Source organism: Carica papaya, chromosome 3 (genome assembly GCF_054855325.1).
Source record: "Carica papaya isolate Zhongbai chromosome 3, ASM5485532v1, whole genome shotgun sequence".
NCBI classification, from domain to species: domain Eukaryota; kingdom Viridiplantae; phylum Streptophyta; class Magnoliopsida; order Brassicales; family Caricaceae; genus Carica; species Carica papaya.
Genome location: NC_142311.1, coordinates 30,359,426 through 30,381,682, shown reverse-complemented (window position 1 = coordinate 30,381,682; position 22,257 = coordinate 30,359,426). Strand labels below are relative to the sequence as shown.

The 22,257-nt window shown below is 36.7% G+C and overlaps 3 protein-coding genes across 9 annotated transcripts; 1 reads left to right on the top strand and 2 right to left on the bottom strand.

Annotated features, from left to right (window-relative positions):
- Positions 1–1,360: 1,360 nt before the first annotated feature.
- On the top strand, positions 1,361–11,226 carry RFR1 (REF4-related 1). Of its 4 annotated transcripts, none has more exons than XM_088216431.1 (12): positions 1,361–1,845; positions 2,466–2,576; positions 3,422–3,769; positions 4,148–4,440; positions 4,555–4,646; positions 5,366–5,726; positions 6,297–6,507; positions 7,594–7,708; positions 7,878–8,039; positions 8,560–9,220; positions 9,505–9,711; positions 9,899–11,226. In XM_088216431.1, exons 1-12 carry the CDS (start codon positions 1,571–1,573, stop codon positions 11,011–11,013), a joined length of 3,951 nt encoding a protein of 1,316 aa, XP_088072557.1. In that variant the 5' UTR covers positions 1,361–1,570; the 3' UTR covers positions 11,014–11,226. The 4 variants fall into 4 exon arrangements, with proteins under 4 accessions (XP_088072557.1, XP_088072556.1, XP_088072555.1 ...); XM_088216430.1 differs by having other exon boundaries at positions 1,367–1,845; positions 3,380–3,769; XM_088216429.1 differs by having other exon boundaries at positions 1,367–1,845; positions 3,374–3,769.
- A 262-nt stretch (positions 11,227–11,488) lies between these two features.
- On the bottom strand, positions 11,489–13,826 carry MEF18 (mitochondrial editing factor 18). The gene has a single exon (XM_088216434.1). The coding sequence runs from the start codon at positions 13,673–13,675 to the stop codon at positions 11,564–11,566; it is 2,112 nt and encodes a 703-aa protein (XP_088072560.1). The 5' UTR covers positions 13,676–13,826; the 3' UTR covers positions 11,489–11,563.
- A 609-nt stretch (positions 13,827–14,435) lies between these two features.
- LOC110819910 (uncharacterized protein At5g19025-like) lies at positions 14,436–21,445 on the bottom strand. Of its 4 annotated transcripts, XR_015818001.1 has the most exons (4): positions 20,656–21,445; positions 18,940–19,130; positions 18,630–18,858; positions 14,436–14,759 (listed from the first exon to the last, which is right to left on the bottom strand). XR_015818001.1 is itself a non-coding variant. In XM_022049251.2 (2 exons), the coding sequence occupies exons 1-2, from the start codon at positions 21,372–21,374 to the stop codon at positions 14,717–14,719; spliced, it is 762 nt and encodes a 253-aa protein (XP_021904943.1). In that variant the 5' UTR covers positions 21,375–21,438; the 3' UTR covers positions 14,436–14,716. The 4 variants fall into 4 exon arrangements, 1 of the variants encoding a protein (XP_021904943.1); XR_015817999.1 differs by having other exon boundaries at positions 18,630–19,130; XR_015818000.1 differs by having other exon boundaries at positions 14,709–18,582; positions 18,669–19,130.
- Between the last annotated feature and the right edge of the window lie 812 nt (positions 21,446–22,257).

Sequence of the window (22,257 nt, the reverse complement as noted above, 5' to 3'; positions counted from 1 at the left end):
CCCTAAAAACCTTCATAATCATTTGTACACATCGACTTGCCTCCCATGGGATTCGATGATCTCTTCCCAAACCAACTTTTCCCAATAAAATCAAGAGAAAACACCGGGTGAATTTTCCATCAAACCAAAACAATAAATTAATAATAATAAAAAAATTCCATATTGATGCACATGTACCAACAGAATAAAGCTGCCAAACAAATTCTCGGGATAATTTTTTATTTGGTAAATTCCAAACAACTTTTTTTTTTTTTTTTTTTCTCTTTAAAAATAATTATTTACTTATTTTTTGAGGAAAAAGAAATTAGTTAATAATTATATAGAAAAATATATTTATTTTTATGTATGATTGAACTTGTACACAAATCATGACTTTATTTTATTGGTTTGATCTTATCTTATCTTAATTTAAGCTATTATCTTCTAGTATTTTAATTTTTGACTTTTTTAATCTCAACCTATTTAGCTTTAAACTTCAATATTTAGACACCCACAAATATTTTGTAAATCTAAAAAATAAGCATATAGTATAAAAGTGGGAAACATAAAAAGATTTCAAACCACCTCTCTCTTTCAAATATATAATGAAGCATGATTTGAAACCCTAAATCTCTGTGTGAGAGAAATCACCATCTTGCTTGGATTTTTATATTTATTTGCTTACTTATTTTTTATTTGGGGGACACCCTCCACTGTCAGTCATCATCCTTACCTAACCCTAACCACTATTTCCTTTCTCTCTTTTTTTTTTTTTTATTATTTTAATATATATATATGTAAATATACATGAAGAAAATATATTTTTGGATTTTCTTCAATTATAATTTTTTGAAAAATGATATAATTCCTCTTTTGTCACGGTAGGATAAAGTGGACTTGACCGAACCGTAAACCCCTTGGCAACCATTTTTGGTCCCCCTTTTTTTTTTTTTTTCTTAAGTGGGTTGGTGATCCAATTCGTGGGGCCATCAATCTACAAAATATCTCATGTAATATAATTTTATATTTATTTTAATCACACAAAATAATATTTGGATGTTGTCTGCCTGTCATCTCTCTTTCTTCTCTTCTCCTCTGATTCAAAATTCCTAATCTACCCTTTATTTTTTCAAACCCAAATACGACGTCGCATTTTGAGTCCCCACTGTAGCACCGTCCACGGCTCCTCACCAGATAATCCCCGGACAGACAAACCATTGACCCCCGATCTCCGCTCTAAAAAGACAATTGTATCCTCCCATTTTAAAACTAAATATAAGAAAAAATGGAGGGGTCAAAATGGAAATTCGCAAAGACATGCACGTCCCCCGGCCGTATTTTTATATTTCCATTTCCCTCCCCCCCCCCCCCCCCCAACGCAGTTGACCTTTCAAACATTTCACACCGAAGGAAAAATTAATACAAAAAAAACTCCCCCAACCAAAAATTCATTTATTGAATCCAAAAGCTCTCTCTTTCTCCCCCCCCCCCCCCGGTCTCCGGACTGTTCACTGCCACTCCCTCTGTTCTGTTCTAAAACCTTGGAATCTTGCAACTTTCCTCTTTTTAATCGACCCCGAGATATAGGGAAATGGCGTTGTCTGTGCACAGGAGTTTATGGGACGACGTCGTTGAGCTCACAAAGACGGCGCAAGATAAGGTCAGCGATCCTCTGTTCTGGGCCGTTCAGATATCCGCTGCTCTCAACTCGGCCGGAGTCGCCGTCCCTTCGCCGGAGCTCGCGGAGGTTCTGGTGTCGTACATTTGCTGGGATAATAACGTGCCCGTACTCTGGAAGTTTTTAGAGAAGGCTCTCACGCTGAAGATTGTGCCTCCGTTGCTTGTTCTTGCTCTTCTCTCTGATAGGTTCGTGTTTTTTGTTTTTGATTTTCTTTTTGTGGTGTCTGAGATGTTTATGCCGGTGTTTGTTGGGAGAACTGTCACAATTTGTTTTGAAGTATTTTGCTTTCTTGGTTTTATGTTAGCTGTTGGATTTTCTACAAATTGCGTTTTTGAATATTTTGATTTTGGAAAACTCTTAATTGTGATTTCGAGATTGATGTGAGGAGCTGTTTCTTTTTCTCACTGAAACCTATTCTTCTGTTTTATTAATTTTTTTTACTGTTTGGCATCTGAGATATTCCGTTTGTTTGTTTGTTTGTTTTTTTTTTCTTTTAAAATTTTGATGTTCTTCATTTCATTTGATCGAAATAAAGAAGCAAAACAGAGAAAGGTAAGATGGACTTATTAGATTGGGTTTTGTCGTAAGGGTCCTTGATGTTGCTCTCTAGTGTTCTTGAGTTTAATTCCTCTACGATGTTTTAAGTCTTGATGGCCAGTGTGATCTGATGTTATTCTCTAGTGTTTTGGACCTTCGGACTCTCTATACCACCTTTTGATCTGTAAAGTACTATTAGTATTATCGATTTAAGTGTAAATATAGGCTTGCTTGTTAATGTCTGACCATGGCATCATCATTTTTGCAGAGTCATTACGTGTAGACGAGTTCGTCCGGGAGCATATAGGCTTTATATGGAACTCCTCAAGCGACACGTTTTTACATTTAAATGTCATATAAATGGACCAAATTATCAAAAGTGAGTTCTGTAATTTGTCTTTCTTTTCATATTGGAAACAACCAAATCGATGATGCCTCTGTTCTTTGTTGATCCCGTTAGCTTTTATTCCTTTGGCATTTTGTCTAACCTTAATGCATTGCATCTCGTTGCACATGACGAAATCAAATACGGAGAAGATCATGATTGTTGAAACTTGAAATCCTTTTGTTTGCATCATAAACAAACGTGGATTTTTGGCATTCTAGTGCCATGTTTGCACAATCTCCACCGGTATTTCCATTTTGTAACATTATTTTCATTAGTCTTGAAACATATTCAAGAATGACCTGGACAATACTGAGTTTGGTTCCTTGCTGTGCCAAGTTTATGGCCTTCCTTTATTTTTGCAGTATTATTGAGATGCCTTATGTTCCTTTTCATCTTTTAAGTCTTGTGGCTGTTTTGATCCAATGCTTTGGTTGAAAGAATCTTTGTGTAGTATTCCAATTGTGGATGTCCTTTCATTGTCAACAATTTTAACGTTTTCATAATCATACTGAACAGCTTTTTTAGTGCATTAGAGGCTTTTGACTTCTGTGGCTCAATATGCAACAATTTCCATGTAACACTAAACCGTAGAAAAATCACAGCGAAGGAAAAGCATACCACATTTTCATTGAGTTCTGATACACTAGCATCCTCAATTCCATAGCATTTTGCCGTTGGAATATAAATTTTGTTCAAGCATCATTTTCTTTTCAGTTCCTGGAGTTTTTAGTTTATGCTACTTCTGATTAGTATAATACTTGCTGCTAATCCATAGATGGTTGTCATAGTTGCAGCCACGTATTAGTTTTAATTCGTGGACTATCTTCTCGATACAGAATCATGATATCAATAGATGCTGCTCTTCGTCTTTCAGAGACTTTTGGCCTGCAAGCAAGTGAACCTGGGATTCTTGTGGTTGAGTTTATCTTTTCAATTGTATGGCAGCTACTAGAAGCATCACTTGACGATGAGGGTTTACTGGAACTTACCCCAGAAAGGAAGCCCAGATGGGGAACTAAATGTCAAGAAATGGAAATAGATGGTCATGAAATTTATGATGATAAGAGGATTGAGCATCATGAGAAATTGCAGAAGATGAATTCTGTCATGGCCATTGAGATAATTGGACAACTTTTGGAAAATAAAGTAACTTCCAGAATTCTTTACTTGGCGCACCAAAACTTGTATGTACTTTCTTTCCTTAAAATGAATTGGCTATCCTAGTTGATTCTAGCTTGATGTTTGCAAGTAAAAGCACAATTGAAAAAAGAAATCGTGGTTTGTTCTTATACATGGGTTTTGCAAAGCATTGGTGTTCCTAGAGCTTGTCTTATATTGAATGCGATTATGTTGCCCTCCATGTTGCATAGAGACATCGTAGTGATGTTTTATTTTGTTTATTTGGGACCTATTCTCATGATTTTTCCTGCCATTTTTTTTGTATCTGTCCTATTTAAACTATAGTTTGAAATTGATTGGAAAAGCACCTCCATTTGTTGTCTTCTTGGCCTTTTATCTAGAAATGAAAATCTATTGCCTAACACTCGCCTGCCTTTTGTCAGGCCTACTCATTGGGCAGGCTTTATCCAGAGAATAGAGATACTTGCGGCAAATTCGACACTACTGAAAAATACAAAAGTTCTGACCCCTGAAGTTCTCTTGCAATTGACATCAGACCCCTGCATTTTGTTGTCCAGAGAACGTAAAACAACTGTGCCAAAAAAATGCCATGTGGTTATGGGTTTGGGTCATGGGGCTAGTCGTTCTGCACCTTGGCTTCCCCTTGATCTGGTACTGGAAGATGTTATGGATGGCTATCAAGTAAATGCAACAAGTGCCATTGAGATTTTAACCGGTAAAGACAGAAGTTATCCTTGTTTCTTAGAAAATTGTTTTAATGAAAATACAGCTTCAGTTTTACCAAAAGCGGCATCTAGAGGATAAAGGTCTAAGGTTTCATATCATGCAGGTTTGACAAAAACCCTTCAAGCAGTAAATGGTACCACTTGGCACGATACATTTTTGGGTCTTTGGTTTGCAGCTCTCCGTTTTGTTCAAAGGGTTAGACTCCTTCTGCTGATCTGGGATTTTCTTCTCAGATATATATTAATTCTTGGGTGTCAATATTGACTACAATCAGTTATGATATTTAAGAATTTTTACTGTCAATTTCTGTGGTAATACTCTGATGGTAACACATAATTCTCAAACTATCCATATCAAAAATGTGAATCTTAAAAAAAATTTTCCATGATTTGCTTTAAATGAAATCAGATAAAAAGACATAACTTTCTCACTGTTCGTTTTTTTTTTTCTCAACAGAAAAGCTTGTGCCAAAAGAATATTTAAGTGGAATTATCATGTGTTAATGCAGGATCTTTAAGAAGGTTCACATGAAGGATCTTGTGTTACAGTCGAAATAGCTGGGACCAAATTGTCATAAACTCTTTTAGATTATACTAAAATTGTTATTAGCCCATACTGAACTATATGCATTTCCTGATGAAATTTGATTTTTTGACCACACTTAAATGTTTGTGACTTGGTTTGCTAGTGATGCTCTTCAGTTTTCTTACCTGGTTCTTAACTGGCCACATAAAATTGAACATCATGCTACTACAATTTAGGTTGGATATTGTTCAGGACAAATCCATGCTTTAATTTGTGAACTTCTAATTTTCAATAATAGTTTTTGTACATCTGTCTAAGCATTTCATTTTACACTCCAGCTGTCACAGTAGTCTGAGGAGTTAAAACTCTTGTTACTCTGTCTTATACAGGAAAGGGATCCCATTGACGGACCTATGCCTGGGTTGGACACTCGTTTATGCCTGTTGTTATCTATCATTCCTCTTGTGATTGCCAACCTTATTGAGGAAGAGGAGAATGCATCAATTGATGAAGCATGCTGTGGCTCCACCAATCACTGGAAAGAAAAAAGGATCCTGGGAAAGCGTCGCAATGATCTTATTTCAAGCTTACAAGAACTTGGTGACTATCAAGGCTTGCTAACTCCACCACAATCTGCTGTTACTGCAGCGAATCAGGCGGCTGCAAGAGCAATGTTGTTTGTCTCAGGAATCAGTGTTGGAAGTGCTTATTTTGACTGCATCAATATGAAAGATATGCCAATCAACTGTTGTAAGTAATATCTTGTATTCGCTCATCACATGCTTCATAAAGGACATCCGCTATTCACATGCTTCTTAGAGAATAATTAGTGCATGAGGTTTTTGGAGATTAATACCTCAATTCTTGAAGCCCATGGTTGTTTGCACTTTTTGAAATATTGAAATTCCTTAGGGTGATAAAGACAAATATTGATGCAGGACAAAAATTAATAGATGTAACAAGGTTACTTTGGCACATAGCTAAAACAATTCGTCCCCGATGAGCACCAACCTTCTTGAGAAACATTTTCGAATGCCATGGAACCATTAATTGTAAAATGGATATATGGATTTCTATGAAAGCATTGGTTGGAGTCCTTGCGTTTAAACCCAGGTGCTTAAAGATGTATCTCCTCCATTGTCTGAAAAAGAAAAGTCTGAAAATGATGAGATTATGAAGAGACAAGAGGGAGCTCTGTTTGCATGAGGGTGGATGAATTTTTGTATCTAAAATTGAAGCTTTAGTTTATTCTATGATATAGTTCTTTTATAAGTACTCTATCATCATCCTCTGATGTTAGTTGCGTCACCTTGTTTTCAGCTGGAAACATGCGTCATCTCATAGTTGAAGCCTGTGTTGCCAGAAATTTACTGGACACGTCGGCATATTTCTGGCCAGGGTATGTAAATGGACGAATCAACCAAATGCCTCATGGTCTGCCAACTCAGGTGCCTGGTTGGTCATCATTCATGAAGGGGGCTCTACTTACTCCAGTGATGGTTAATGCTTTAGTTTCAAGTCCTGCTTCGAGGTAAAGATCCAATTACTTTTTGTAAAGAAGAATAGCACATATACTCAACTTTTATAAACAATTTTTTAGTCCCACGCACTATGAAACTTTATCTGCTCATCTTGAAACCCACACCTAACCTTCACCTCTTTTGTATGAATCAACCTTCTCATTTCATGAAAGTTGGATTGTATAATGATCCAAATACTCATGTTTTTTATAATTAAGAAACATCAACTCCTCTCTTCCTGCGAGCATATATATCACTCTGATTATGGGTCTCCGGAGGCAGAGCTTTGCTGACACATCTTTACCAATGGCAGAGTAATAGCTAAAATACTCATTCTCTCCCTTGTCATTTCCAGCACCAACCATCTATTTTATTATTTTAAATTTTAAAATTAAATAATCTTTTATGAATAAAATGTTTTGTTTATCTTTTCTGTATTTTTATTATTTTTAATTATTTAGTACAAGGTTATTATTCTAGAAATGATTTACTAATAAAATTTTATTTGTAAAAAGATTTTTTTTTATTACTTTTTGGTAGTTATTTTTTGTAAACTGTTATTCTATTTGGAAAAATAGTTCTTATGTATTCTTATACCAGATGTTTTTAATAATTCTCCAGCTGTAAGTTTTGTTTCAAAAAAAAAAAAAAAAGAAGAAAACTTCCCAGCCGTAAGCTTTTCTGCTCTAAAGTTAAAAACCTCTTCTTACCAAAAGAACCACATCTTATACAAAGCTGCCGTACAAGATAAGCATTTCCAATTGCGAACTTCTGTTTGTGAATCTTGTTGAGTACACTGGTCTTTCTGGATCTTGAACTTTTCAATTTACAAAATCAGTTCATAGATTAACTATTTGTGAGAAATGGACTGTTCGTTCAAATGTTAGGGATTCACTAACATGCTGGTGGTGATACCATGCTAAACTCCAGGGTGGTCTCTATGTGAATAACTTTACATTATCTTCTAGATTCTTTTATCAAAGCCTGGTCTTCAGTCATCCCTTTTTCTTTCCTGAAGCCAGGGATATCAGATGCTCTTTTTTGTAAATTTACCAAGGGTAAAGCAACTGAAATTAAGCTCATGGATTTGATGGAAGCTTAGCAGAGCTCGAGAAAATCTTTGAGATTGCAGTCAAAGGATCAGATGACGAGAAGATATCTGCTGCTACAATTCTTTGTGGGGCCTCTCTGATACGGGGTTGGAATATACAGGTAACGAGGTAGAAGTTATACATTTTGAATTCTTAACCTATATGTACAAGTGTGAGCTGTTAGGTTCCCAACACTGTTTTAGTATCTGACAGCAAATACATCTTCCTTCTTTGCCCTGAATTTTTGAATTACTTCCTTTTCTGATTCATCTATTTATTTTTTAATGCAGGAGCATACTATTCACTTCATTACTCGGTTATTATCTCCACCAATTCCTGAAGATTATAAAGAGGTTGACAGTCATTTGATAGGTTATGCCCCAGTGCTGAATGTTCTAATCATTGGGATAGCATCTGTTGATTCTGTTCAGATTATTTCGCTACATGGCTTGGTATATTACATTATTTACTAAGAAGTTATTTCCCACTATGATGAAAAGATTGTGTTCCGTGTTTTCTGTAGCAATATATCCTATATAAGCTTTATGCTCAGTTGATTTTCTAGCTATTATATATCTTGTCTATGCTGTGCAGTTCAATGCAGCCTGATGGAAATAAATAAAGCATTCTTTCTATTGAGCTGCATTACTTTTGCAAATACTAAATGGAGTATAATTTGAAAGATTGAGAAAAGAATGCAGTTCTCAAAGACGAAGGTCAATAGTGCAGTAAAAGTTTATTGCACCGATGTTTAACCAGTATTATTATTACTATCTAGGATTGAAATGAAGATTTTAGATTCAAAGAAGTTGAGTGGCATGATTCTGTTACTTTTATCCCTTTCTTTTATCTGCTGGAGTGAACACAATTGTTTTCTTAGGATTTTTAACTTAAAAAGAAATGGAAGGCTTATCAATTTCGATTTTCACGTCTGTTACTGAGTACTTGTATTTTATTCTCTCCTCTTGCTAGGTCCCACAACTTGCATGTTCATTGATGCCAATCTGTGAGGTTTTCGGTTCATGTGTTCCCAATATCTCTTGGACTCTCCCCACCGGGGGAGAAATCTCCGCTCATGCTGTGTTTTCGAATGCTTTTGCTCTTCTTTTAAAGCTATGGAGATTCAACCATCCTCCTATTGAACATGGAGTAGGAGATGTACCCACAGTTGGATCCCAACTAACTCCTGAGTACCTCCTATTGTTACGTAACTCTCATCTGGTGTCTTCTGAAAACTCGCTCAAATATCAAAGCGAAAGAAGACTTTCAGAAGTTATAAGTCCATCATCCTCAAAGCCTATATTTGTGGATTCATTTCCAAAACTAAAAGTCTGGTATCGACAACATCAAAGATGTATTGCTTCAACCCTCTCTGGTCTGGTTCATGGCACTCCTGTCCACTCCACTGTAGATGTGCTTCTTAGTATGATCTTCAGAAAGATAAATAGAGGAAGCCATTCTCTAACTCCTGTTACATCTGGAAGTAGTAGTTCATCTGGACCTGGGAGTGAAGATATCTCTACGAGACCTAAATTACCTGCCTGGGATATTCTGGAAGCTGTTCCTTTTGTGGTTGATGCTGCTTTAACAGCCTGTGCTCATGGAAGGCTCTCTCCCCGTGAGCTGGCTACAGGTTAGTCAGTTCTTTCCCATGTGTTTATCGTATTTTACAGGTATAAAGCAAAACCTAAATGATTTCCTTGTTTTGTAATAGAAGTATCCTGTCTAGGATGCTGTTGGAAAAATGTTCCATGAAGTCTATGTGCCTTAGCTTTTTCTTTGATAAATTTTATCTTTTTAAGCACTGGCATTTGAATCTGTGAGAGTTTCTTGTTTGGCTTTATGCAGCACCCAGTCAGAAATTTTACTATAATTTTCAGATCGAATTATCATTATCTGTATCTTTTGAAATTTCAGGGCTTAAAGATTTAGCTGATTTTCTTCCAGCATCATTGGCAACTATTGTGAGCTACTTTTCAGCTGAAGTAAGTCGAGGTGTTTGGAAACCTGCTTTCATGAATGGTATGGATTGGCCTAGCCCTGCTGCAAACTTATCCAATGTTGAGGAACATATCAAGAAAATCTTAGCGGCCACTGGCGTTGATATACCAAGCCTTGCTACAGGTTTGTATGGTTAGTTGTCGGAAGTTCTCAACGCTTATATATGATTACTATAGAAAGATGAAAAAAAATTAAATCTTAAAATATTTGCAACCAAATCTTTACTTTGGTTATGCCTGTGGTAAGAAGAAAGAACATCTGTACTTCCAGGGCATGTTTCTATAGCCTGACCAATGTGTTCTGCTAACAGGGGGGAGCTGTCCAGCTACACTTCCACTACCCTTAGCTGCCTTTGTAAGTCTCACCATAACCTATAAGATTGACAAGGCGTCAGAACGGTTTCTCAATTTGGCTGGCCCAGCTTTGGAGACCCTTGCTGCGGGCTGTCCGTGGCCATGCATGCCCATTGTAGCTTCATTATGGACCCAGAAGGCAAAACGATGGTTTGACTTTCTTGTTTTCTCTGCATCTCGCACTGTCTTCCTTCACAACAGGGATGCAGTGGTTCAGCTTCTTAAAAGTTGCTTCGCTGCCACTCTTGGCTTGAACGCCGCACCCATATCAAGTAATGGTGGTGTTGGATCTCTTCTTGGCCATGGATTTGGATCCCATTTCTATGGTGGGATGTCCCCAGTTGCACCAGGGATTCTCTATCTACGTATGTATCGGTCTATGAGGGATATTGTGTTCATAACAGAAGAAATTGTGTCCCTCTTAATGCATTCTGTAAGAGAAGTAGCCTATAATGGGCTTCCAAGAGAAAAAAGGGAGAAATTGAAGACAACAAAGAATGGATTGAAATATGGACAAATTTCACTGGCTGCATCAATGACTCAAATAAAACTTGCAGCTTCTCTTGGGGCTTCTTTACTTTGGTTATCTGGTGGTCTAGGTCTGGTTCAACTGTTGATGAAAGAAACTTTGCCTTCTTGGTTCCTCTCTGTTCACAAGTCAGAGCAGCAAGGATCAGAGGGGCTGGTTGCGATGCTGCAAGGATATGCACTTGCAAATTTTGCTCTGCTTTGTGGAGCATTTGCTTGGGGTGTCGACTCAACTTCATCAGCATCAAAGCGACGGCCTAAAATCCTTGGGGTCCACATGGAATTCCTCGCAAGCTCACTTGACGGGAATATATCACTTGGTTGTGACTGGGCCACTTGGCGTGCCTATGTCTCAGAGTTTGTGAGTCTGATGGTCAATTGTACACCTAGTTGGGTGGTGGAGATAGATGTAGATGTGTTGAAAAGACTGAGCAACGGGTTAAGGCAGTGGAATGAAGAGGAGCTTGCTCTCGCTTTGTTGGGGGTTGGTGGAGTTGGTGCAATGGGTGGAGCTGCTGAACTGATTATTGATATGGACTCATGAGTGACATTTTCATCTTCTTGTTTCTTGTGTATTTATAGAATAGTAGATGTAAACTGATTTTCTGATGACGATAGTGCAACAGCTTTATCTCTTTTTGCATCCCTTTATGGGGATGGAATATCTTGTATCTGGGAATGAGATATATTGTACAGAATGGAAGAATTTTTGTAATGTAGTGATAGTTAGCAGAATTAGAGCAAAAAATTTTTAATAGCATCTGCTGTAAAGTTTGGTTGCCAGGTAATTTGCAACAGATAAATAAGTGAAGTTATTCTAACACATGCCAAATACATTCTAGAAAAACATTCGTCTCGTTCATGTGGGTTGGATTAGATAAATTTTGATAATCTGATAATCACTTATTCGAAATGAGTGAAAATGGCTAAATTCATCACAAAAGCATAGAAAGCATATCCTATCATGATACTTGAGAACAATAAGTCACGCTTGACGGAAAGAATTGTGCTCAATAATGTTTTCCAAAAGTTGAATAACGGACATTATATTTCTATTCAACAAAATTTTGGCATATGGAAACTCTAATATTATATTAGAGAACACCACTGCATCCAGGTGATCTCTCAATTCTCCCACTCTGCATTTCTTTCCTCACTAAAAATACATCATCCCACCTCCCTGCATCTGCATATATGTTAGACAAAAGCACTTTACCTCCTCCATGAGAGGGTTCCAACCTTGTCAAACTGTCTGCAGCCCTTTCTCCTATATCTAGATTGCCATGAGTTCTACATGCAGCCAACAACGTTCCCCAAATAACTACATCAGCCTTCATGGGCATGGTCCGTACTATTTCCTCAGCTTCCTCCAGCCTCCCGGCCCTGCCCAACAGATCAACCATACAACCATAATGCTTGATGTCAGGCTCTATGTTGTAAACACTCTTCATGCTCTCAAAATACTTCTTCCCAAGATCCACAAAACCAGCATGGCAACACGCGCTAAGGACCCCAATGAATGTAATTGAATTGGGTTTGATAGGACACTGCTGCAAGTCCGAGTAAGTTTTAAGAGATAAATTGGCATGTCCGTGCATGGCCAAGCCACATATAATGGCATTCCATGGAGAGATAGTCGATACCCTGTCTCGAACTTGATAGAAAACTTCCAAGGCAGTATTGATGCTGCTACATTTGGCATACATGTCAATTATAGCTGCGCTTAGATTGTCATTAAAAGTAATGCAGCTCCTACGAACATATTCATGAGCCCATTTTGCTTCATTGAACCTGCCTAATGAGGCAATTGCAGAGCAAACACTCACCATCGTGATTTGATTTGGTTGAACCCCACTAGCAATCATTTCAGAGAAAAGTTCCAATGCCATATTAGGCTGCTCGCTCTGGGCATAACCAGAAATCATGGTACTCCAAGAAAAGACATCTCTTGTAGACATATCATTAAACAAGTCCCTTGCCTGTTCAATCATTCTATTTTTTAAGAATCCTGCAATAAGGGCGTTCCTAGATGCTATATGGTCCTTAACACCCACTTCAAACTGCAAATGAGCCAAGTCAATCATACTACAAGCTGCATAAAAATGAATAATTGTGGCCTGAACAAAATCATAACAGTCAAAACCTCTCTTCGCAGCAGCACCATGAAGTTGCCGACCCTCATTAACAGCTGCCGATCTCCCACAAGCTGAAATCAAATCCACAACCATAACGTCATTAGGCCCCATCCCATTTCCTAGCATTTCAGAAAACAACATCAAAGCTTCACTTAGACATTCCACTTGCACATATCCATCAATCATGGTGCCCCATGAAACCACATCCTTCTCAGGAATCCTCTCAAACAGTTCCCTCGCTAACTGAACAAGCCCTGCTTTTGAGTATCCATTTAACATCACGTTCCAAGAAACTATATTCTTCTCCGGCATCTCATCAAACAAACTCCTTGCCTCCCCTAAACTGGAACAAACACAATACATGTGCAGCAAATTTGTCGAGATAAGAACCTGTCCTTCCAGCTGCAACTTAATGGACAAAGCATGTAACATTCTGCAATCCCAAATCCCGCCAAGATGCGAACAAGAAGATATCACGCTGGCTAAAGCCAGCTCATTAGGCGCCACACCCGCATTCCTCATATCCCTGAAAATCCCAACCGCTTCAGCCCATCGATCATTTTGAGCGAAACCCATTATCATGGTCGTGTAAGACACGCAACCTTTGCTATGCATTACGTCGAACAATCTGCGTGCATCTTCCAGTCGCCTAGATTTCATGTACGCAGATATCATGATGTTGCAAGAAACAGTGTCCAAGTCCCAGCACGAAGTGAAAATGGAATCAGCTTCCCCAATGAGGCCACATTTGGCGTACATGTTGAGGATGCTATTGTGAATGAAGGTGTTGGAAGCAAGGCCGGATTTTACGACGAGGCAATGGATTTGGCGTCCCTGAGAGACGGCCATGTTGGAGGCGCAAGATTTCAGGGCCGAGACCAGAGTGAGCTCGCGTTCGGGGCTGTGCAGATGGGTGTTGCCGGAGTTGAAGAGGGTAGAAAGATTGAGGAGTGGAGGAGATTGTGGCGGCAGGGATTTGGAGGGTGAAGCGGAAATCCATTTGCGACTGCAAGTAGAAAAAGTGAGAAAGCGGAGGAGGATTTTGGGTCTGTGATCGAGAGAGAGGATCATCAGACGAGACCATGAGATCCCGCCACCTCTCGCCGGTGTTCTTCTTCAAAGTCTGAAACCAGAAGATCTGCAGGGAAACTTGAGGGAATTGGAGCAGAAGTTTTCAGTACAACACTCTTATATAGGTTTTCCATTTTTTTGAAGGTACGCAGTGCTTATTTGTGTGTTCACACCAAAACAGTTGATCAAGTTTTTATTTATAAAATAATTAGATAAATTAAAATAGTTTAATTAATTACAATTTAATCTTTCTATTAGAATTTACTTTGTAATTTTAGTGATGTTGTTAAAATTAGATGATAATAATAAATTTTTAAAAAAAAAAATCTGTTCTTTACGTATTGTATAATTTTACAATGCTCGAGCAGATAATTAGATTTAGTATATAATTAATTATCTTTTGATTAAATAGATATTTTTAAACAATAAACAATTTGATCAAATTAAAAGTTGGGTAAAAATATAAATCCTTCAAAATTCTAAGAAACAATATCAAGTTAATAGATATATTATTATTATCACAGAAAATAAAATAATAATATAGTTTAAAGTGTTTAAACATAAATCAAAACAAGTTTAGTGAGAGATGAACAACTTTCCTTGTGCTGTATTATCATGTTAATTTGCTTTTAAGAATTTCCTATAAATTATAATTGTTTTATTTCAAAACTTACAAATAAAACAACAATCACTCGTATATTATAAGGTCTATCAATTTATATGGGCTCCTCCAACACCTAATAATTTTTTACCTAACAGCTAATATGAAATTTGGTATATCTTTCCAGAAATCAAAAGAGAGCATTCCTATGTAAGTAAATACGGACACATGAAGAGGGGGGGGGTTATGTGTTCTGCAACTGAAAGCCAACCTGAATATCAGATTCTTTTTCTTTTCAAAGAAAGAAAAAATCTTCTAACTCAAAAGTCTCCAGAATGAGAATCCACATTAAAAAGATCTTAAAAAGTTAACCAAAATATTGGAGACCGAATATATATCTGTAGAAGATGATCAAATTATAAAAACCCCTCATTTTGCAATCAGCGGCTGTCTCCTCCACTGTGAGTTGTATTGCCCAACGCCCTGCACAAAAATCAACAGGCTTCTAAATTACCAGTTACCCCAACAGAATTTCGAAAAATGTCGCTTCTGACTAGCAGAAGACTTCGTACAAACAGAAAGTGCAACACACTGTGCATATAGATTGATTGATGAATATATCATCGTCTGCGGATTAATAGATTCTTGCATATATAGCAGTAAATGATCAGATAAGCAGAATCTTTTTCTTATTTGCGTAGACATTTTACTTTTTGCTCATGTCTTAAACCCCACTTGTCAAGGTTCAAATAGGACATGATCTCAGCACATAGAAATAAAAAATCTTTAACTTTTAGACTATGATAGTAAACGAAAACCCCAGCCTTCCAAGTCTACAAAAAATACACGTGACAATAATGTCAAGTATGTTTCCCATTTCAGTTCTATGAAATAAGAACAAGAATATAATAAAAATGAAATAAAATTTTGAATAAAAGTAGGATTTTAATTCCAAATTAAGTCAACATCCAATTTAAATGAATTGTTTTCTAATCCTTTATGGAACAACAAATTCATCAAATAGAATGGAAACAAGATAAATTTGAATCAAAAGCAAAGTAAGTCATATTCCTAAATTGAAGTCATTTGGTGCAGGCAGATGCCTAATGGAAGTCCAGACAGTCAAGAGACTCTAACTAAAATTAGAGATACCTGTCAAGAAGAAAATATTTCCAACACCGGGCAAGAGTGGAACAATTAAGGAGTTAACTTTTTGAGATAAAAAAAATAGCTGGATTTTAATACCAAATGCAGTACATGCAATCTTTTAGTAAATTCCAAAATTGTGCCTATCATACCTTAATTGGGAGGAGGTTACATAGATTTGGTTTTCTAGGTGGTCGGAAGTCGATGAACTTGCAGAATGACATGCAATATTTATCACTCTCCATTCAAGTTCTAGCAACGTTCAATAAAATATCCGCATGCCTCATGTGCGACTTTACTCATCAAACAAATTGCTTCCTGTTCATTCTATGTGCCTATCAATCTACTCATACTAGGACTTTGAACACTAAGATTGAACCTAAAGTAAATGGGAAAACCCAACTTTGAACAAGAGTATCTAAATAACAATGAAGTCTAAAATCTAACAGAACATGTAAAGATTTGAACTCCTATCTCGTCCAACATGAGTTCTCTCAAGGTTGACTAAAGCTCATACTCAGAGTTTAGCTTTGTTTCCCATGATCAGTAGGATTACCAAATAATCCTCTCCACATTGGGCAGGCTCATCTTTTTCCAATAAAAAGATTATTGCTCTTCACATATGAAATCCTTATCTACTGACCAAGAAGCTTATATAAGATTATCAGCATAAGTATTCGAGTGTCCTTGCATCGGTGAAGTTCTAGCTTCATTTCTTCTGCCATGAAATCTTCCCACATGTATTCAAGTAGCCTCACATCCTTACATGGAATTTTTAGCTTTCTTTTTCTTTTGCCTTGAAGTCGTCCAATATGTGTTCAAGTAGGATTCCATCCTTATATAAGCTGTTTTGTTTTATTTCTTTTGCTATAAGATCTTCCTGTATGCGGTCAGGTTCTGCACTTTCTTAAAAAAGCGAACTTAAACTTTGAGGGACTTTGTAAAGACAATATATAAGCATATTTCTTTAGAACCTTATCAATATCAACATGAAGTTCAAATTCAGTCCTCTTATTGGATTAGTAGAAAGCTCCAACCTATGTAGGAAGAGAGAAAATAGATATTTGGAGATTCCTACAAATTCTACTCGTATTTGGACTTTGACCATTAAGTTCAATCCTAAAAGGAAATTTGCTAATCTGAAAACCCCAACTTAAATTAGAAAATCCAACTTCATTAAGAAAACTTGAATAGATAAAATAAAAGATCCTAAACCCAAAGCATAAATATCAAATATTTTTGGGAACTATTTTCTCCGCATCTATTAAAGAATTTATAGGCTTTAACAAAGTCAAAGAAGTGGTAGATATGTGACTGCTGATAGAGTAACTTCTAAATGACGTACAATTCTTGTGTGAAACTTGTCCAGACATCAACGAGAGAGCCTGGACTTGGCAGAGTAATGGGGCTACAAAAGGCAGGATGAGCTTATCTCTCCGATCTCTTCGACTATTTTGTTAGTTAGGTGGGGGAAATAAACATAAAGGAGTTTGAGCCTCGTTAATCTTTTTTTTTTTACAATTACGTCTTATCAGAAGAATCACTATCTTACTTCTACAGTAAGGGGACCTCGTTGATATTAAGGTGGCCTTGTAAAACCTTATCCAAAGGTGGCATCCTTCTTTTCCATTAGGTGTAAATACCTTTTTTTCCTTTTCAAATAGATTTCACAAACGCTTGAAGAAAGAAACTGAAAGGCAACCCCAAATTCCTCTAATCTTTGGAAAGGAGGTATCGAGGATTGATGAAGAAGGTTTTCATGTAGGATGTTAGATTGGAGCTTATCATTGGTCTATGATGAGCATTCCAATGAGATTGGTTTCACAGTCATTACTGTCAAGATGTTACAAAGACAGGTGCCTATCTAGCATCTTATGAAAGTTCCCCATGAACCAAGTAGCACTTATGCTACAAAATCCATAATTTCGTCATGTATAAGAAACTTTACTAGCAAAGAGGTGAGGCAAATGGTTCTTCCAGGATGCCAATAATTCGTGGTTTGAGCATGTTGATTTTGTTATATGCCTAAGATGACAATTAGAAAACGGTACATATGGAACAGTATAATCTTCTTCCACGAACAAAAGATTGGTGGTGTAGATTATTTGGTAATTTAATTGATTACCAAGGAAAAGATAAGCTTAAGGATGAGTTTTGGTGGGAAAAAATAGAACCCAAAATCTAAATTTCCTGAACAATTCAAGATCATTTGCATTATAAATTGCTTTTCTTTTTTTTTTTTTTGTGGGATTCTATACTTTATTGTTACTTATTTTTTATGACTGTATAATTTATTGTTATTTATCTTTCCCACTTAAGGTGGATTTTCCTCTAGTTTAGTTTAATTTCTTACTAGGATTATTTTTATTCACATTCATATGATGATTAATACTCCAAATGGCACTCAATACTCTGAGTTATGGAATAGGGTGACTTTTTTGGTGTCCTAGTGAACTAAAGGCTTAGGCCACTACCAGGACTTTAGTATCTCCGATCCTAATCACAATTGGGATACCATTATTCATGACTTGTAGTTTTTTTTCTTTGTGCTGGTTGTTCTGCTGCTGTTGATCGATTTCCTATTTTTGTATTTCATTCTTTAGGGAGGATGTTTCATTCTCCTATTTTGTATTTTCTTCTCTTTGTTTTAGTAAAATCTTCTTTTATTAAAAAGATGATGATTAATACTAATTTGTTAGTACTATTTTATTAGCCTTGTCCTACTAGTTTTTCAAATTTAATAAAATTCCCCAGAGACTTTTTGCCCTACCATCAAACACAGCTTGATTATTTCCAGCCCATCCTCTTGTCTTGTCTGTCTAAATTGCCTCTCTTTTGATGCATCAATTCTAGAACTTCTTTATAATCTGACATTAAGATCCTCATATAGCTACGTTGTGAACAAGTGGTCCAAAATGAAAAACGTGTGAGAAAGAAATGCTTCGTGACTGTTACCAACTGAAATAGCCGAAGGATGGGAAAATGCAAAGCAACCATCACAAACAAATACCTAAGAGATTTGGATATAAACAAGCCTGAAAACATTTATGATGTCAACCATCTTTTTAATTCCAACTATTTTTGTTGCTTCAGGTAAATTGAAGTCAGCAGGAAGAAACCTTGGTCCTTGCAACAACTGGTAAGTTATGTCTGCTGATTGCTGAAAGTGTCAAGTTGGTATTAACAAATAGCTTTTGAGGTGTTTACCTAGTGGATCATCAATACTGAAGCAGATATGCAACTTACGAGACAGAAGCTATCATCAAGACCTCATTGTTTGCTTCTTGTCGCATCATGTTGTCACTCACCCATAACTTCCAACCCTCATTGACTTCCACATTCTAAACTGGTAATATCACATCTTCATTCATCAAGGCTCGGCTCAATTTTTGGCTTCCAAGACACCAGCTTTAGACTTTAAACCCTCATGGCTCAACTGAGAATATAAAACAACTGGAGCTAAATCCAGTATATATCATGCCACTATCAGCTTGTAATAAATGAGAAGAAATGTTACCTCTAACAAGTGTTTCTAGAATCAGAAAATATTTAATATATAAGAACCAGATAATGTTTGTCGTCCCTACTGCTGGCAGACAGTGAATTGTAACAGGACCTGCATGGCTGCACCTCCCCACATAACCAAGCTAGGAACTACATAGTTCATTATGCTTAGCTAGTCTTCGACAAAAAGAAGTGCTGCTTATGCTGCTTAATAAATACAGTCATTAACCTCTTTCAACAAATTTAGTTGCATTTTATCCACAATAGTAAATTATGGCAAGATATCAGTATAGAAATTTCTCTCCTAAAGGTTGACGGGAAAATTTCAGCAGAACATTCTCTAGAAAGAAAGAATAAAAAGTCAACTTGAACCTAGTTAACAGCTATATTTAACCAAAAACAACGAAAAGCATACAAATATGGTATAACACTAGGCTGCTTCGCGGCAGGCAGCAGGCAGCAGGCAGCAGGATGGCAACTATAGAAAACTAATAATCCCAACCAAAAACCAAGGATTGAAAAGATCGTGAGCTTTCCAAAAAGAGGACGCCAACTCTCTAATAGGAAACCTAATTATCTCAACCAAAAACTATACTCAATATTAAAACCAATTAGCTCGCAGAGAAAGAAATTCTCTCAAAAAAGAAAATACAAATTCTACAAATTCCTCCTGCAGTTTCAATTGATGTAATAGTTTATACACGAGATCTTTGACATTATCTAATCAGCTTTTCCCAGTCCTAACTTCAAGATGAGTTCACTTTTTTTATGGATTAGAACCTATGTCAGGATGGTTTACAAGGGAGAAAGAAAACTAACATTAACGTGTATAAATAAGTGAACAATGAGAAAAAAAAATGTAAAGAGGTTGTGACAGACCCCATGGAAAGCAAACTGCCAGACATATAATCAACACTGAGCTAGTTATTACATCTATTTTGTCCCTAGAGAAGATTGAGACAAAATTCAATTCATCAGAGAAAAATCCCCCAGCCATATCAAACACCTAAAAGGTAAATTCTAAGTCGAACAACAAAGTTCAATAGACTCTAGGCTGGACAACCATGAAAAAAATACCTATGCAATAAAACATTCACAAGTTTCCAAGCAAGCAAATTAAAATAAATAATTGAAAGATACCAATTCCTCTGTGATTGCCAACAAAGAAGTAGAGTACGGAGCCATTTGAGTAGATAAGGCCAAAAAGAAAAAGAAATTATGTTATCAATAGAAAAGGATGCATAGACATAGTAGTTCACCAAATTAAATGTTTAAAAATCATTCCAATACAAAACAAACACCCCTAGAGTAGCCAAAATTCCAGAGTGATATGAAGCGATATAAATTAAAAAGACAGTAAATTTGAAAGAAACGAAGCGATAAGGGCAGGGAAATTTCAATTAACTTGATTTCACTTGCCTAAAGTTTGACCGAACAGGCTGCAAACTCAAATTGCCTGATCAATCTAATTAAAAATTAAGGAGAGATATCTCATAAAACTACAGGGAAACAATGAAATGGAACTACTCCGGCCAATCCATGGGACCAATCAACTGCCTAGGTCAAAACACCTCAATATACAGAAACCAAAATCAAACCAAATCCACATTGCAACCAAACAAATCGTACTCGATTGGAATCCCACAGTCACCAAACCTCACATTTCATTCGACCAAACCCATCATGAAAATAAAACTCTTTAAAAAAAAAAAACATGAAACCGACTCACTTTTTATGCCGCCTGCCGCGCTTAGGACCCCAGCCTTCGAGTTTAGCCACAGGACACCCGCACCTCGATCGGAACAGCAGGACGGCACGGCCATTAGGTGGTGCCATCTTCCTCAGCTCAGCCCTCAAGCATTCATAATCTGGGTTGGACTCGCTGCCTCCCTTCCAAGGTAGCCCATCGATCTCCTTCGACAACCCGGATTTGACACAATCCTCGGTCTGCAGCTGCAAATCGAACTCCATCGCTTTCTTCAAGCCCTTGCAGCCAGGATTCCGGCACTTCCTTGATCTGGTACCACAGCAGGAGTCCAGAAACGCAATGAAAGCGGCAAAGAAGAGGGTGAAAGCGAAGAAATAAGAGGCCGGAGGAAGACTGGTGTCATAGCCATTGGTGTCATCTCCATTCTGCGGGTTAAACGATGAAAGGAGAGGAAAGAAAGTGGGGAGAGAGAGGGAAAGAGAAGGGAATTGGGAGAGGAGAAGAGAGAGAGAGTTGAAGAGGTAGGATAAGTAGGAGCAGAGGAGAAAAGTACCGGAGAAGAGGACGAGGATGAGAATTAGCAGGTCGAGAGTGGCTGAAGGAGAGTGCTTGCAGAGAAGGAGGGAATGAGGATTTCCATGGGAGGGATTATTAGAGTTTGGTGAGGATTTTGAGGTGGGTTTTGAGGAGGTTGAGCGCATGCTGGTAGCAGAGGAGGGAGGGAGGAGGAGATGGAGCATGTTAGGGAGGAAACAGAGGGAGGGATGTGCATGTGAGGAAAAGATTGTTTATGTACATATTGTGGGTGGGTGTGTATATAGCAATTAGATGCATTTGGGTAATATTGGAAATTTCTCTCAAATTGAAATTGAATTTTGATAAATAAAAAGAAAAAGAAAAAATTGGGGGAGTGTTTGGGAAGTAAGAAAATAAAATGTTGTTTTGTTTTTAAGAATTGATTTGGAATTGGGACAAAGTTTGAGAGGTTGAAGTCTTATGGGGATAAATTAAATCACTATTTATTAAATTGGTTAAATATTAAATTAAGTAATTTATGAGAATAATTATTGCCATTAACTAAAAAGTTAAATTTTAAATATAATTTATAAATTAACATCTATTTATTTTATTTTAAAAAATAAAAACCAATTAGAATATTATTTAAATTTAAGTAAAAAATAGTAATAATGCAACATAGTAATTATGAATTATTTTTTGAAATAGTAAGTTGAGTTAATCATTAAAAAAAGATTTTTAATTTATTTACATGCGATTTTTCTAAAATAAGAGTGATTTAGTTTCCATATTTTCTCTTTGAATCATAATTTGATCAATTTTTTTTTTTTGACATTATGCACATCTTTAGAAGAAAAATATGTAACGGCCCCAGAAATTTAAAATGAAATATGTGTATTAAAAAGGTCAAATGCGGAAGCGAAATAAAAATTTTGATTAACATCTCTTACACTAAAACCAAAAACGTGCTCAAAGTATAAAAAAACAAACTAAGTAAAAGAAAAACTCGAAAATAAAAGGTATAAATATAACTACGGAGTCTTCAGGCGTCCCCTTCGCCGTCTTCCTACGGAACGGGCTTGGGAACCACGTCTTCCTGATCTGAAA

What these genes read in the sequence shown, in the direction of transcription:
- RFR1 (XM_088216429.1), top strand. Translation starts at nt 1,571, where the DNA reads ATGGCGTTGTCTGTGCACAGGAGTTTATGGGACGACGTCGTTGAGCTC. An exon ending in AATGGACCAAATTATCAAAA is followed by an intron (nt 2,577 to 3,373) that starts GTGAGTTCTGTA and finishes TGGTTGTCATAG; the next exon opens with TTGCAGCCACGTATTAGTTT. An exon ending in GTTTCAAGTCCTGCTTCGAG is followed by an intron (nt 6,508 to 7,593) that starts GTAAAGATCCAA and finishes ATTTGATGGAAG; the next exon opens with CTTAGCAGAGCTCGAGAAAA.
- LOC110819910 (XM_022049251.2), bottom strand. Translation starts at nt 21,374, where the DNA reads ATGCTCCATCTCCTCCTCCCTCCCTCCTCTGCTACCAGCATGCGCTCA. An exon ending in CGCGGCAGGCGGCATAAAAA is followed by an intron (nt 14,760 to 20,655) that starts GTGAGTCGGTTT and finishes ATTTTTGTGCAG; the next exon opens with GGCGTTGGGCAATACAACTC.
- MEF18 (XM_088216434.1), bottom strand. Translation starts at nt 13,675, where the DNA reads ATGATCCTCTCTCTCGATCACAGACCCAAAATCCTCCTCCGCTTTCTC.